This window comes from Leptodactylus fuscus, chromosome 7 (genome assembly GCF_031893055.1).
Source record: "Leptodactylus fuscus isolate aLepFus1 chromosome 7, aLepFus1.hap2, whole genome shotgun sequence".
Lineage (NCBI taxonomy): Eukaryota > Metazoa > Chordata > Amphibia > Anura > Leptodactylidae > Leptodactylus > Leptodactylus fuscus.
This window is the reverse complement of record NC_134271.1, coordinates 132,959,035-132,976,269: the sequence shown is the minus strand read 5'-3', so window position 1 is coordinate 132,976,269 and position 17,235 is coordinate 132,959,035. Positions and strand designations below refer to the sequence as shown.

The 17,235-nt window shown below is 40.0% G+C and overlaps 1 protein-coding gene across 1 annotated transcript; it reads left to right on the top strand.

Annotated features, from left to right (window-relative positions):
* LOC142214518 (vomeronasal type-2 receptor 26-like) lies at positions 1 to 16,836 on the top strand. The gene is made up of 7 exons (XM_075283466.1): positions 1 to 27; positions 141 to 301; positions 2,851 to 3,142; positions 3,960 to 4,256; positions 6,814 to 7,032; positions 8,994 to 9,135; positions 15,929 to 16,836. The coding sequence occupies exons 1-7, from the start codon at positions 1 to 3 to the stop codon at positions 16,834 to 16,836; spliced, it is 2,046 nt and encodes a 681-aa protein (XP_075139567.1).
* The last annotated feature ends 399 nt before the right edge of the window (positions 16,837 to 17,235 follow it).

Genomic DNA, 17,235 nt, shown 5'->3' with positions numbered 1-17,235 from the left:
ATGGCTATAGAGAACAATGAGTGTAATGTGAGATGGAGACAATCAGTTCCGAAATGATTCCTTTGTTGGTCCTTCTCAGGTTTCTTAAGTCTCTTTCTGTAATCCTTATGTTTCTTTTGTCGCTATCATTATGTTCTCAGACAGACGTGAGATGTGAGCTCCCTAACGGTGACAACGACTCGCCATTGAGTTATTCAAGAGACGGTGATGTCATCATAGGTGGGATTTTACAAATATTTCTTGCATATTCTGAGAACACGGTGGATTTTTTATTCAGGCCCAGCGCTGACACTTGTATGGGGTAAGTAAAGAACAAAAATATTTTCTGCATATTTCTGGAAATTATCTTATTTGTATTACTATTGTCTATTTTACAATGTTACATTGCTGTCTATGGAGAACGTAAGAAAATTCTGAAATCCACCAAACATACTGTATGATCAAAATACACCAAAATATCTGTGTGCGGCCTATTTCACGTGTTGTGGTTAAGTCATAGTTTTTTTCTTTGCTTGTTTTTTTAGGCATAATTCTCTGTGTGATGTATATGTATATTCATTATAGAATAAAATATAAAGTTATCACCCTCATCCACAAGGCTCTCCATAATGCCGCACCCCCATACATCTCCTCCCTCATCTCTGTCTACCGCCCAACCAGTGTTCTCCGTTCACTCAATGACCTAACACTTACATCCTCTATTATCAGAACCTCCCACGCTCGTATACAAGACTTCTCCCGAGCTGCACCACTTCTCTGGAATGCTCTACCCCGGACAATCAGATTAACTCCCAATTTCTACAGTTTCAAATGCAAACTAAAGACGCATCTTTACAGACAGGCCTATCACAATTCCTAATGTAAACCCTTAACCTTCCTCTGTCACCACTCCCACATTTCCCACATGATATGATGTCATCTCAGACTAACTTTATATGTCCAGGCTCCATCCACATGTTAAAGGACACGACTGTCGACGGCTCATAAAGTCTTATGTTTATGCAATGACAGTCACCTCTATTACAAAAGTGTCTGACCTCTGCATAAGCAATGCCGCCCCTGCTACCTCTTGTGTCACCCCCTCTACCTCATAGATTGTAAGCTCTTGCGAGCAGGGCCCTCAGTCCCATTGTGTGAAATGACTTTCTTTGTAATGTATCTTTCTGTCTGTATTTGAACCCTACAAATTGTACAGCGCTGCGGAATATGTTGGCTCTATAGAAATAAAATTTATTATTATTATTAGTATTAGTATTATTAGTATTATTATTATTATTAGTAGTAGTATTATTATTATTATGTAATATTTAAAAATATGTGAACTTTTCTTGTGTCCGCCGCGTATTGTCTAATATGATGTTATATGTTTTGTTTCAGGCTTTTGCTTATTTTAATTCTAATATTTAACCTCTTATTTACCAAAGACCCTCCGTGGCATAACAGTTTAAAAGCCTCATTTTTTTTTTCATTTTTATTTATTTTACTTTTTAATGAATAGTTATTCTAATTATTATTATTTATCTTTTTTTTTTTTTTTTTTTTTTTTTTTTTTAAATTGGGCTGTTTTGTTTTCTTATATTATTTTTGTATTAATATATTTGTTGCTGTTAAATTTAAGTTGTTTAGAAATTTTATTTTATTTTAAAATTATAAATCTTAAATTCATAGCTTCTCAGATTCACATGAAAATATATGTTTAATAAAGTTACATTGTTTCTCATGTTTGCGCTTTATAGGATAACAAAGGTTATTGGCAGTTTTTCGGTTGGCAATGATATTTTGAGGCAGTGGTGCAGACCTTTTGCAATTATTCCAAATTTAAGGCTAATGACCCACATGGCGTCCCACAGCAAAAAAGTGCTGCAGTAAAAACTGAGGTGACAACGCATCGCGGTTCTTTCAGCAGCGCTTTAGACAGAAAGTTTGCAGAGTTTTCCTCTGAAGACTTTCTGTTACATTTACATCTATGAGTGTTTCCATAGCTATAATTGACAACTGCGCCGGCTTTGGAAATCACAGTATGTCCGCACTGCTGTTTTTCCTGAAAAAGTGGGCATGGGATTTAGATTCAGATTCTAGAGACCCATCCACTTTGCCATTACTGTAAAATGTTGCAGGTTTTCCCATGGTGTTTCCATTCCGTGGAGCCCCAGGGCCAAAATGTGTTTCTGCATCTTACACTTATATGGAGGTAGTATCGGACTTGGTTTTCTTGGGCCTGCCAGAGGAAACAATTTCTACTGTCCTTCAATATAGATCATGTCATGTTTCTTAACCAGCTGAAACAGATGACATCTTGGTAGCCAAAGAAGACTCTGACTGTGGGTGATCCTTTAGATGATGAGGTCAATAGTGACAACGGCATCTAAGAGGTGAAAGTTCTAGTATCAGCTCCCTGCGGCATGATCGGGGGGCACCAAAGTGTTTCTGGGGTAGCAGCTGGCCCAATGAGGGCCTTCAGTAATGTCATCATTAGTTATGTATCAGGTACTGCTGTAGTCAGTATCTAATGCTCTAGCTGTTAGCTTTTAATTAAAAAATTGCACAGTCTTGTTCCTATCCTGCGGGAAAAAAACAGGCTTTAAAAAACATATAAAAAAGTTAAGTAAATTTTTAAAAAATCTATTTTTTCACATTTAAAAATCAATAATTGGTGTGACCACCCTTTGCCCTCAAAACAGTATCAGGTCTTCTAGGTACACTTGCACACAGTTTTTGAAGGAACTCACTTGGGAGGTTGTTGCAAACATCTTTGAGAACTAAGCAGAAAGTAATATACATTTGAATTGATTCAAAACGGTGCGAGATAATGGACTTGCCAATTAACGATGTAAAATATAACCCTTACAGGACATCTTATGAGTACCTAAAGCATCACTTGGCCTTTATCTACGCCATTGAGGAGATTAACAATCGCACTGATATTCTACCCAACATAACTTTAGGATTTCAGATCTATGACTCTTGTACCAGTGAAAATTTGGCAGTACAAAGTGTCCTGAATATAATTTCTCATTCTCAAGAACCAATCCCAAATTACATCTGTCAGAAGAGTCAAAAGATGGTTGCTGTAGTTGGGCATTTATTAGCAACTTCCACCTACACTATAGCACGGCTAACTCAACTCTACGGATATCCCCAGGTAGGATATTATTATAATAATATGAATATTCATGGCCTTGTGCCACATTTGAGCAATAGAAATTTTTCTGTAGTAGAAAATTATTCTAGAAAATCTGTTTCTGTTTGTGATTATAAACAATACATTTATTAAGCAGTGCTGGGAAAATACTGGACTAACCACGTTCAACTCAAATTTTCCAGAAGTTTTGGGCTTGTTCCGAACCCAAACTTGTGGAATTTGTCACCCAAAAAGCACTATCATATTCTGGGGTCTCCTAAGACCTAAGTGTAGGTCCAAGGAAGTTACCTCTCCTGAGTAAATTCCCAGCATCCTCTTCAGGCCTCTTCTGGCTTCTGGTTGATGTTACGTGTCCCGGGCCTGTGATTGGGCCTCAGCAGTCACATGGGGTGTGACATACGCGCGTATCACATTGAAAGCAATAGGTAAAAAAGCCTCCCATTAAGTTCAATGGGTAGCGCACGTAAGACCGAATGTATTGAAGTCAATGGGATTCTGTTTTACTGTGCTCACTCTGACACGTTTACATGTCAGAATGAGCATAGTGTGAAAGCACCCGAAGACTGTTTTGAGCTGCACTACACTTTATATGTATAAAACCATAAAACTGATAAAAACCAATAAAAAAAGCATTCAAAATCTGTACAAAAAATGTTAGATATTTTTTTGTTATAAAACATAATTAATTCACTTGTTCATAAATGGAACAGCATTTCAAAAAAATTGTATCTTGCAGATAAGTTATGGTGCACTTAATTCTGTGCTTAATGAAAAATTTCCATTGCTATTTCAAACTGTTCCAAATGAATTATCTCAGTTTGATGCCATCGTTGAACTTCTGATCCACTTTGGTTGGACATGGGTCGGAATTATCGGGACACAGAATGACAGAAGCCAACAAGCTACTATGGAACTAAAGAAGCAAATGGAGAAATGTGGGATCTGTGTGGACTTCATGGCATTTATTTCCATAGATGAAAGCAATTATCAAGAAAAAGCATCAGAAACAGTCGAACAAATTAAAAAATCTTCTGTTAGCGTCATTATTTTTTATGGCTTGGAAATCCCATTTGTTGGCTTCCTGCAAAGTTTTACCAGCAATATTTCAGGAAAAGTGTGGATAACAACAACAGGAATGGAAGGCACCAATAAGTATACATTTCCTAATTTTAATCATCATTTCAATGGTTCCATAGCAATAACAATACAAAAAGGAAAAATTCTAGGATTTAATCATTTTTTATATGAGAGTACACTGATTAATATGCCAGAAAATATTTTTGTAAGTCGATTCTGGCAGTTCAGCTTTGGATGTTATGATCATTTTCGTGAATTGAGGCCCGAACAGATTTGTGCAAATAGCACCGCATGGAAAGAGCTTGTTTCAAAGGAGACACTCTCCTATCGATATTCATACACAATTTATAATGCTATCTATTTGGTTTCAGAGGCGTTACATCAAATGCACTTGGCTAAGCAACTTTTTGAGACATCATCCTTACGTCTAAAGGATAAGTTGAAAGTTAGTGTTACTTTTTAATATTTAATAAAAAAAGTTTATAATTAGAGATGAGCGAACACTAAAATGTCCGAGGTTTGAAATCCGATTCGAACAGCCGCTCACTGTTCAACTGTTCGAACGGATTTCGAACCCCATTATAGTCTATGGGGGAAAATGCTCGTTTCAGGGGTAGGCAACATTCGATAAAATTATACTTACCAAGTCCACGAGTGACGGTCGGGCTGGATTCTCCTTGAAGTCTTCTCCCGGCGCAGCGCCCCCGCAGCGTCTTCCGGCTGGAATTCACTCTGCCAAGGCATCAGGGCCTAGGCAGAGCCGTCTGCGCATGCGCAGTCGGCTCTGCCTAGGCCAGATGCCTAGGCAGAGTGAATTCCAGCCAGAAGAAGCCGCGGGGACGCTGCACGGAGAAGACTTCTAAAGGTAAGAGAAGAACCATCGTTGATTGGCAATGTATAGCATTCTGCCAATCAACGTTGGTTCTGCATTGAACCTTAAACTTCGAACAGCTAGTAGTGTTTGATCGGGTACGAGTATTTCGAATACCGTAGTATTTGATCGAACACCTACTCGATTGAACACTACTCGCTCATCTCTATTTATAATATCATAATTCCCAACCTTCTTATTTTAATGAGGTACTAAATTGGGAATGGGTCCACACAGGGCTTGACTGGGACTGAAATTCAGAACTGGCGTTTAAAAAACATATAGGTCCCCTATATAGTTTAGGAATCTTAATATTAATTTTAATTTGCTCCTGCTTCTCCTACTTGCATCCAGTGTTCCCCTAGGCTAAGGCTCCTCGGGCCGGAGACATAGAGCTAAAGCATTGCGGGAACAACCACGGTGTGAACGTATCTCAGTTCTTCCCGCAGCACTTTGAATAGAAAGTTCGCTGAGTTTTCCTCTGCAGATTTTCTGTTACAATTATAACTATGGGAAAGCTGTAGATGCATTTCTGTAGATACAACTGACATGCTGCGGAGGCCGCCTCAGGTTCCAGTCTAAAAACCGGGTAGCCGTGACTGAAAGCTGGCATCCAGCCGCGCACTCCGCTCCAGATTAGGCCTAATGAATGGGCCTAGTCCGGAGGAGGGAGTGTCTTCAGGCCGAATCATGAGGCGACTCGGCCTGAAGAATGAACATCTAATTCATTCTTCAACGGCTCCCGGAAAAAACTCCTGATTTCAATGGGAGCTGTCTTTTTGGTCAGGATTTTGAGGCAAATGTGGCCTCAAAGTCCTTACCAAAAAAATCCATGTGAACTTACCCTTATTGTTTAATCGTGAGCTGAGTAGGGGTATTTTAACCTAGCATTGAGAATTATCACCTGTCTGTGATTGCCTTTGTTTTCTGGCTCTACATTCTCAGAATGTACTAACTCCATCATTTTTGTTTACATGTACTGTACTTGATTGTAACTGGGGTGTCAGATAATGGCAGGTTGTCAAATGTCCAAGGTGTACGTTGCCATTGTTTTAACAGCTTTGGAGGCTCAGAGTCATTTGCTGAATTGGTATAATAGTGGCCATAGATCCTTCTCAGTAGGTCTTTGGAATAGGGGGGCTAGTCTGAGGACGATGAGAAGATGAGAGATGGGACTGTGCTACTTTTATGAGGCAACATATGAGGCATAAGGGTATCTATAGGAGAAATGAGGTCTAATTCTATGATACCCCATTTTCCAAATTAACCATATATCAGATCGGGCTTGAAAAAGGATGGGCAATAGGAGTCTGATTCTTTATGTTGGTGACCCTGAGGCTGGTTCTGAGGTGCATCAATGCCATTTTGGTTGCTGTCTTGAAAACAGGAAAAGTAAAAGTTTGATAGATATTTCGGTCTGGATATTGAGTTATTGTAGGCCTTCTAGGCTTCTTGGCAGTTGGCAGTTGGCTCATTGATGAGGTATAGCATACAATATGTCAAGGTGCTGCAGAAGCTGTGGCCTCACATAGCAATTTAGCCCAACAACCAAGCCATACACCCCCAAATCACAAATTTTTCTGCCTGCTTTTACAGCATATACCCAAAAATATATTCTGGGTACTGCTGCTACTTGGCATTGAGTACTGCCGCTGTTTACACAATATTCTAAATATCAGTCATCCACTTGTCTAATAATTTATATTCTATCCCTCATTTTAAGCTGAACTATTACTTAAAAGAGGTGAAAATAAAAGGACCTTCGGGTGCAGATATTTTTTTCAACAACAAGGGATACGTTGAAGGAAACTTTGATGTTTTAAACGTTGTTGTAAGTTCAGATATGAAGATATCGAATGTCTTGGTTGGGTATTGGTTATCAACTTCTAATAAGCTTGAAATAAATGAGAGTGCCATTGTATGGAATCCATATTTCATAGAGGTAGGAAGCACTGGTGTGAATCATTTTCATATTGTTGTTAATAATCTGAATTGCTATATTTTTCACATTAGCTTTTTGGCAGAATAGTGATAGATTGTTTGGCGCATGGACCTTTCTGTATTGATGATCTCTCTTAGGACATCATTGTGTGATTGGTGGGTTAGCTGGTTGAAGAGGCCACATTATTCGGGTAGGTTCTATAATCTCTCCACTAAATACCAAGAATAGTGTCATAGATATTGAAAGGGACTGAGCTGCATTTGTGCCATGGGACCAATGAATGTAGCGTCATCAGTAAAGGGAAGAAATGGCAGTGCTCTTCAACAAGGTTGGAGAATCCAGATGTCAGACCTTCACCGATCACATAATGGTGACTTATCCTAAGGATATTTTAGCAATATATAGGTCATGAGAATCTCTCTTAGCCACTTCAGTCCCGGGACAATTTCTGATTCAGGACCAGACAATTTTTATTTTATTTTTTATTTGTGGTTTTGAGGGCTATAACATTTTTAGCACTTGGATTAATCAACTAATTTCTGTGTCTTTTTTTCCTGACACATAGGGCTTTATTTTTATGTAGATTTTATTTTTGCATGTTTTTTTATTTTATAAAATAAAAATATAAACAAAAAAGAAGGAAAAATGAGTCTGTTTTTCACTTTTCATTTTTTTTTAATCAATATCACAAAGTGCTACAAAAAAAAACATTTCAAAATTGTTTTACCTCTACGTTACGGTAATTTTTATGTTATATTATGTGTTCAAGGGTGGGGATAGAACCTGCAATGAAGGTGTTTTATGGCTAATTATCTTTTTTTTAAAGGGATTCTATCATTGACTCTATTGATTTTTAACTAAGCATATTCCATGTTCCATAAGTCCAGTCATATTAATGTGACCACCTGTTGAAATCCAGAATAACCACCTTTGGCAGAGCGGACCGTAGCAAGACGTGCAGGAAGAGAGGGGATGTTGTGATGATCACTGGGATGTTGAGCCATGCCAACTCCAGTGCCGTGTCCAGCTGTGCTAGGTTACGCGGTTGAGCATCCATGGCGTGAGCAACCTGAAGTGGTCCCACAGATTCTCGATTGTGTTCAAGTCTGGGAGCTTTATGACACATCGCATTGTCCTGCTGGTAGATGCCATCATCCTGAGGAAAAACAATTGTCATGTAGGGGTGAACATGGTCCGCAAGGATAGATGCATACTTGTGTTGATCCATCGTGCCTTCCACAATAATGAGTGCACCCAGATGGCAGATGACATGTGCCTTCTGCCATTGGTTATTTAACGTTGATGTCAAAAGTAGGTGGTGGTCAGATTATTATGACTGGACTGTATATTTGCATAGCGTTTAGAAAGGCTATTCCAGGCATAACTTTAATTTGTTAATCCTCTCAGCCATTTTTGAATTAGCCCGCTTTTATTGATATGCTAAACAGCCTCCAGGGTGCACTCCAGAAGTGTGATGTGTGTAAACAGGGGGAGGTGAGAGCAGTGAAGGCTGATGAGTCATCATCATCAGCAGCCTTTCCTGCTCTCACCTCATCCTGTTTACACATATCACACAGTGCTCAGTGAACATCTAGACGTATATACACAATGGATGGTCCGGAAGCGATTAATGACTACTCTTATAGTGTGCTTGGTTACCAGGCAGATGTCTGGTTATTGTGCTGTGATTATAATAAGCTGTGCACCTGCGTGTCCATCACGTGATCATGGACTGTATGTCACATGACCATGAACTGATTTTTATCCACCAGAAGTAAGTAGAATAACTGAAAGCAAGCAAAGATCTAGAAAACGGTGAGGAATTGATACAGAAAGTATATTGGAAAACTGCATAACTTTTTCACCATGCAAATATAATTTGTCTCTTAATATTGATTTGAAACTAGACAACTCCTTTACAGAACAACCTCTTTAAGACATAATTTGATTTATTTTTGCTTCTTGGTATGGATTTTCAGACTCCACGATCTGTATGCACAGACCCTTGCTCTCCAGGTTACAGACAATCTCTGGATACTGGTAAACGATCATGCTGCTTTGAATGTGTACCATGTAATGATGGAGAAATTACAAATGGAACAGGTATGTGCATAAATGTCATGGTTTAGATTTCTGCTTAACGTTGCCTAGGTCATGAAAGTATTTTATAGTATCCTGGATACTTTAGTCACAAGTACATATAGATATTTCTACCCTTATCTGTCTTGTTACAGGACCATTTTCAATTGCAAGTAGAGCTTTGTCACAAGTCGGGTTCGACCCGAATGTCCTAAATTTTTAACAAAACTGAACAATTGGGGATTTGTCTTGTTGGAACTAAAACGGCTGCTGCAACATGCTTTGCAGTAAATGAGTATATTCTGTTGTATCTTAAGACCTCAGAGTATAAAAATTGGACACCCAGGAGAGGTGAATAAATAAATAAATTTAAAAAGACAGTCGAGCAACGCAGTACAGAATCAAAATCCGAGAGAGTAATCAAAGGGTAAGCCAGAGTTCAGAGGTCATCAATACATTGGTAGCGGAAGAGGAACTTAGCAGGGGCAAAGTCACAATAGCCCACAAGTCTGAGAGGACTGACCTCCAGTATATAAGAAGCCCAAGATCCTCATTAGGCTTGATTGGAAGATAGGCTGTCAATCACACAGGGAAGACTAGAATTAACTATTTGAAGAACACAGAATTCAATGGTGGAATCCAATTACAGAAATAGAACTGTGTTAAAAAAAACACTAAGCAAAGAATCAAACTGAACTCGCCTCCTGTGCTGCAGCATGTGAGCGGAGGGTGGCGCAGAGACAGGCAAAGACATTACTCCTGGGGTTACCTCTGAGCTCTGGGCATGGCACACATCATGACATCCCTATCACATGCTCAGTGATGATCCCGGGCACATGACATCACCGAGGAGATTGAGAGAGATCAACAAGGAGGCCAAAAAGAAGTGAGGAAAAGTGTAAATATATATATATATATATTTTTAATGTAGATTGTGAGCCCCAAATAGAGCTCACAATGTACATTTTTCCCTATCAGTATGTTTTTTGTTTTTTTTTGGAATATGGGATGGAAATCCATGCAAACACGGGGAGAACATACAAACTCCTTGCAGATGTTTTTTTTTTTGAAAAGTGTAAATATATATATATATTTTTTTTTCCTGATTTTTACACCTCCCCATGGCCTACACCTATTATACCCTGTGGTCTAAAGAGACTCCAACATATAATAATTTTACATCTGGTACTATCTGAACTTGCTGGACCTGAACGAATCACAGACCAAACCCAAGGAACAAAATAAATCTTGAAATGGTCACTCATCTCTAATCTCAAATTATGCAAAGTTTCTAAAAAGCAACATAATCTCCTAAAAATTTAAAGTGTGACTAAAATTTTTTGAGGAATATGCAAATCTGTCTCCCAAATTGTAAATAGGGAGACAGTGCCTCTATTATGCTGGTTTCTCCTTAAGGAGGAACATTATCCACATAATCTAAAATTTTAGAAAAATATACATTTCCAGGCACCCTTTGTATCTTTATGAGATGTTGTAGATTTTGCTCCTTTCCATGAAATCCTGTGCTGGGATTCACTTTATCTGCCCCTTATTTATTACTTTCCCTTTTTCTCTATTACCTTTCACTATTTTTCACTGGACTATACAGTTATTAAAAAATATCTCTATGCTCTCAGACATTTAGATGTCTCCAAATTGTTGTTATCTTCTGACCCTCATAGAGTGTTACTAAAATTCCAAGTTGGGAAACTACTAAAGGATGATACACTTAAAAAATAACTTTTGACGCGTTTCTGCTATTTGCTTCTTCAGAGGCAGACTAGGTCTTAGGATTCCTCAGAACTAAAGTCCATAGCGTAATTTTTAGACCCTAAATTCATTCTGGCCCCCAGCCATAGTTTTCGGCTGTAAAGCGCCGCCGCGCTCAGCCGGCTATATAAAGCTATAGCCACGCCTCCACAACAGTGATGTAAGGGGGACGTGTCACTGGTCATGTGATAACTCACTGCCACCCCTCGTCACATGATACAGAGAAGGCTCTGCCCATCTGGGCGTTTCTCTCCGTTCGTAAACAACCACACGTGTACTTCAAACGTGTGTTTACACAGCCAGGTATCCCCGCGGGTCTCACTACAGGGAACAATGAGACAGCGATTTCTATTTGCCTTTTGACAACATCGAGGTAATGAATAGTCTATATAACAATAGCTAGCCATAGATAGAAGGTCTAAAGCAATCTAACACAGCAGAGACATGATGTTTACTCAGCTGTATAACATCAATTCACATCATCAAAACCCAAAGGTAAGTATACCTAAGTCTAAAGCTGTAGTTTTATTATTATTATTATTTGTAAGTGGGATTTTAAGAGTGGGGATAGAAGATGTAACATTGTAACATTCTCAATGAGGGAAGGAATAAACTCCCCATTAGTTAACAGTTGAGGGAGCATATTCACAACAAAACCCTCATGAGTTAAATTTTTAGAGGAATGATGTAAATGATATATAATCATTGAGTCCTTTTGGGTGGACTGTATCCAGATAATATATCCACCTAGTTTCTCTTTGTAGGACTTTTGAGTCAAAGTCACCACCTCTAGGTGACATCTTGACTTTCTCAATTCCTTGGAACTTGATCACCTTAATGTCCCCTCCATGTTTCTCACGGACATGCCTAGAGATGGATGTTGGTTCCTCTCGCAGTATATCATTAATGTGCTCTCTAATACGTCTGCGAAATTCTCGCACAGTCTTCCCCACATATTGTGGCCCACATATGCATGTGGCTAGGTACACAATGCCACTGGTTTTACAATTAATAAAACTGAATATGTCATATTTCTTGCCAGTAGAATTGCTCAGAAACGATTTTCCTTTCTGAATAGATGAGCAAGCCTTGCAGTTTCCACACGGATATGTACCTGTGATGCTCTTAGACTGTGTTGTCAGCCAATCGGATTCCGCTTTTATGGGGCTAAGATGGCTATGGACAAGTTTGTCCCTGAGATTTTGTCCCCTGCGATACGATATTAAAGGCCGAGGATCAATAAATTTGGCAATATCAGGGTCAGTCAGCAATGTACTTATTAAGGATCTTAATCTGTTTTGTAGGAGATTAAAGTGGAAAAAGTTCTTCTCATTAAATGATAAAAGGAGATGTGAGGAGTTGGGAATCTTGGAGGAAGATATCCCATCCCTAGATCTGCTGGGAGAATTATGGGAAGAGGGACAGAGAAACCTCGGTGAGGGACCGTTCACTAGCCGTCGCCTACCATTAAAAAAATATCCCCCTGTGAGTGATGAAGGGGAGATCGACATATTTCTTCGAGTAGTCACCCATAATGTCAGAGAATTCACTAAAGTACAGGGCAGGAATGCTGAAAGGAAAAATCTAAGCAGAGATGAATTCTTGGCCTTGAGGAATTTGGAATCGGATGAGCAAATCATCATTAAGCCCTCCGACAAGGGGGGGAACCTTGTGATATTAAATAGGGATGAGTACATACGTATGTGCATGAACATTCTGGCGGATCCAGCATGTTATGAGATTGTGGAGGAGGAGGTTATCAGGACCTATAGGACAAGACTTCTAGATATTACCACACGAGCACTTGAAGTAGGGGTGATTAATAAAGTGGAATTTGAATTCCTGAATCCTAAATTCCCAATACAGGCCACATTTTATGCCCTACCGAAATTACATAAGGGCTTAATACCATTAAAAGGCAGACCTATCGTGGCGGGGATAGGATCTATGACCCAGAATGCAAGTCTATATCTGGATGATATACTTCGCCCCTTCGTTCTTGGTCTTCCATCATACGTGAGGGACACGATGGATGTCCTCCGTCGCTTGGAGGGCATCCACGTGTCCCAGAACGTCTTTTTGGCGAGTCTTGATGTGGAGGCCCTGTATAGCTCCATCCCCCATAACTACGGGGGTGGGGCTGTCAGGGCCTTCCTCTCCACAAGGGGCAGTTTCATGGAGGATCATAATGCTTTTGTCCTCGAACTACTCACATTTGTTTTGGAGAGCAATACATTTCTCTTTAACGGGAAAATCTTCCACCAGCTCAGGGGAGTTGCGATGGGGAGCCCCTGTGCCCCATCGTATGCAAATCTCTTCCTGGGCTGGTGGGAGAAGGAGAGGGTCTTCACAGAAGACCAAGAGCAATGGACGCAGTACATACTCCTCTGGGTCCGTTTCATTGATGACATATTCATCCTTTGGGATGGACCCAGGGGGGAGTTTGTGTCATTTGTCCAATCCTTAAACAACAACGAGATTGGTCTCTTTCTCACCTATGACATCCAGGAGGAGAAGATGACATTTCTCGATCTGACTATTTCAAAGGAGAGATCGGGACAGCTCCGTACATGCGTCCATAGAAAAGAGACTTCTACAAATTCCCTTCTGTCATGGAATAGCTGGCACCCCCAATCCCTTAAATCTGGAATCCCCAAAGGTCAATACCTTTGGATGAGGAGAAATTGTACCTATCTGTCAGATTTCCAGGTGATGGCGAAAGATCTCAGGGGGAGGTTTGGCAGAAGGGGATACCCTGATCCGGTGTTGCGAGAGGCGTACCATCATGCTCTTTCCAGAGACCGGACACAACTCTTGAATCCCAGACATGATCTGCCGAACCAGTCAGATAAGATTAGAATTATTACAACTTTTGATGGAGCGGCTAGAGATGTCAGAAATATTGTGAGTGAAGCATGGCCAATTTTGCTGACTGACCCTGATATTGCCAAATTTATTGATCCTCGGCCTTTAATATCGTATCGCAGGGGACAAAATCTCAGGGACAAACTTGTCCATAGCCATCTTAGCCCCATAAAAGCGGAATCCGATTGGCTGACAACACAGTCTAAGAGCATCACAGGTACATATCCGTGTGGAAACTGCAAGGCTTGCTCATCTATTCAGAAAGGAAAATCGTTTCTGAGCAATTCTACTGGCAAGAAATATGACATATTCAGTTTTATTAATTGTAAAACCAGTGGCATTGTGTACCTAGCCACATGCATATGTGGGCCACAATATGTGGGGAAGACTGTGCGAGAATTTCGCAGACGTATTAGAGAGCACATTAATGATATACTGCGAGAGGAACCAACATCCATCTCTAGGCATGTCCGTGAGAAACATGGAGGGGACATTAAGGTGATCAAGTTCCAAGGAATTGAGAAAGTCAAGATGTCACCTAGAGGTGGTGACTTTGACTCAAAAGTCCTACAAAGAGAAACTAGGTGGATATATTATCTGGATACAGTCCACCCAAAAGGACTCAATGATTATATATCATTTACATCGTTCCTCTAAAAATTTAACTCATGAGGGTTTTGTTGTGAATATGCTCCCTCAACTGTTAACTAATGGGGAGTTTATTCCTTCCCTCATTGAGAATGTTACAATGTTACATCTTCTATCCCCACTCTTAAAATCCCACTTACAAATAATAATAATAATAAAACTACAGCTTTAGACTTAGGTATACTTACCTTTGGGTTTTGATGATGTGAATTGATGTTATACAGCTGAGTAAACATCATGTCTCTGCTGTGTTAGATTGCTTTAGACCTTCTATCTACGGCTAGCTATTGTTATATAGACTATTCATTACCTCGATGTTGTCAAAAGGCAAATAGAAATCGCTGTCTCATTGTTCCCTGTAGTGAGACCCGCGGGGATACCTGGCTGTGTAAACACACGTTTGAAGTACACGTGTAGTTGTTTACGAACGGAGAGACACGCCCAGATGGGCGGAGCCTTCTCTGTATCATGTGACGAGGGGTGGCAGTGAGTTATCACATGACCAGTGACACGCCCCCCTTACATCACTGTTGTGGAGGCGTGGCTATAGCTTTATATAGCCGGCTGAGCGCGGCGGCGCTTTACAGCCGAAAACTATGGCTGGGGGCCAGAATGAATTTAGGGTCTAAAAATTACGCTATGGACTTTAGTTCTGGGGAATCCTAAGACCTAGTCTGCCTCTGAAGAAGCAAATAGCAGAAACGCGTCAAAAGTTATTTTTTAAGTGTATCATCCTTTAGTAGTTTCCTATAATTTTTGGATACACCTACCTATTACCTTTCTATTAGCATTTGACCTAAAATTCCAAGTTAGTTTCAGCAGTTGTATTCATCTTCACTCTGCCCTTTTACTTTTTTACAGTAGGATTTAATGTGTAGGGATGATACACAGTCCAGTCACATTAATGTGACCACCTGAATAACCACCTTTGGCAGAGCGGACCTCTGGGAGACGTGCAGGAAGAGAGGGGATGTTGTCATGATGTCACTGACATGTTGAGCCATGCCGACTCCAGTGCCGTGTCCAGCTGAGCTAGGTTACGCAGTTGAGTATCCATTGTCTGAACAACCCAATCGAGGTGGTCCCACAGATTCTCGATTGGGTTCAAGTCTGGGGAACTTGCTGGCCAAGGGACCACGGTAAACTCTTCCTGGTGCTCCTCGAACCACACACGTACACTGCAAGCTTTATGACACGTTGCATTGTCCTGCTGGTAGATGCCATCATCCTGAGGAAAAACAATTCTCATGTAAGGGTGAACATGGTCCGCAAGGATAGATGCATACTGGTGTTGATCCATCGTGCCTTCCACAATAATGAGTGCACCCAGATGACAGATGACACGTGCCTTCTGCCATTGGTTATTTAACGTTGATGTCAAAAGTAGTTGTTGGTCACATTAATAGGACTGGACTGTGTATATAATGATTTCAATAAAAGAAACTCTAGGTCGGGATACATAGAAACTTGATTGAAGTTGAGGATCCCATTTTCTCCTAATAAAATATGTAAACATGTTCTGTATTCCTTCCAGCAAAGGAATCTTGTCAAACTTGTCCAGATGATGAATGGTCTAATCCCTCTAGAGATAAATGTATTAAGCATCCTCTACATTTCCTATCCTATGAGGAGGATTTAGGGATATCACTAGCCATCATTGCCACCATCTTCTTTGGGATGACATCATCGGTGCTCTGGATTTTTGTTAAATACAGGAACACTCCTCTGGTCAGAGCCAACAACTGTAACCTGAGCTATGTTCTCCTGGTGTCTTTGATGATATGTTTCCTTCTCTCCTTCTTATTTATTGGACATCCTGAAGAACTGACCTGCCTCATGAGACAAACAACCTTTGGGTTTGTCTTTGCTGTTGCCATTTCTTCTGTTCTGGGTAAAACCACAACCGTTCTCATTGCGTTCAATGCCACAAAACCTGGAAGCAAATTAAGAAAATGTGTAGGATCTCAGATATCTACAGGACTTGTCATTATGTGCTCCTTGGGTGAATTCATCATATGTGTCACTTGGCTGATCTCTGCTCCACCAGTTGTTGAACTTGATAGTAAGACTATACCTGGGACAATGATTGTACAATGTAATGAAGGATCTATCATTGCTTTCTATGTTGTAGTCTCATATATTGGGATTTTAGCCATTTTTAGCTTTATTATTGCTTTTATATCTAGGAAGCTTCCAGACACCTTCAATGAGGCCCAATACATAACCTTCAGTATGCTGGTGTTCTGTAGTGTCTGGATATCTTTTATTCCAACATATGTATGCACTAAAGGAAAATATATGGTGGCTGTGGAGATATTTGCTATTTTGGCTTCTAATGGAGCTTTACTATGTTTCATATTCTTCCCCAAATGCTACATTATATTATTTAAGCCAGAGAGCAATAAAAAAGGAGAAATTAGTATAAAAGTCTATGAAATGTAATCATTATGTATAATGATGTTAATCTGTTTTCCCTTAGTCCCTACAGCAGCACAATACTGGTGTATTTCTGCCCCTGTGTGCTGGTAGGACAGAATACAATTTTTAGTGAACAATTAAATGGTTAAACATTAACCCCTTCTCCTCCTCAATATAAGGAAGGAAGTACCAAACCCCCAAAATGTATATTTTCTGTCCTGTGCTGGTGGGACAGTTGGAGGGAAGATTATTTCTTCCCCATAATGTTATCCATGGTATATGAGTTTCCCATCCTCACTACTCCCTGAGTTTATGTCTTATATCCTCTTGCTGTGAGGACTCTCCTGTTGCTTTTGGTTCCTGTTGGTACAAAATACATGTCCCCAGTATTGTGCTGCTGGTGGGACAAAAGGGACATTGGCA

Bases quoted from the DNA above. Each gene is read 5' to 3' on its own strand.
- LOC142214518 (XM_075283466.1), top strand. From the start codon at position 1: ATGGCTATAGAGAACAATGAGTGTAAT. The intron at 28-140 runs GTGAGATGGAGA...TTATGTTCTCAG, and splicing joins TAGAGAACAATGAGTGTAAT to ACAGACGTGAGATGTGAGCT. The intron at 4,257-6,813 runs GTGTGGATAACA...CCTCATTTTAAG, and splicing joins CCAGCAATATTTCAGGAAAA to CTGAACTATTACTTAAAAGA.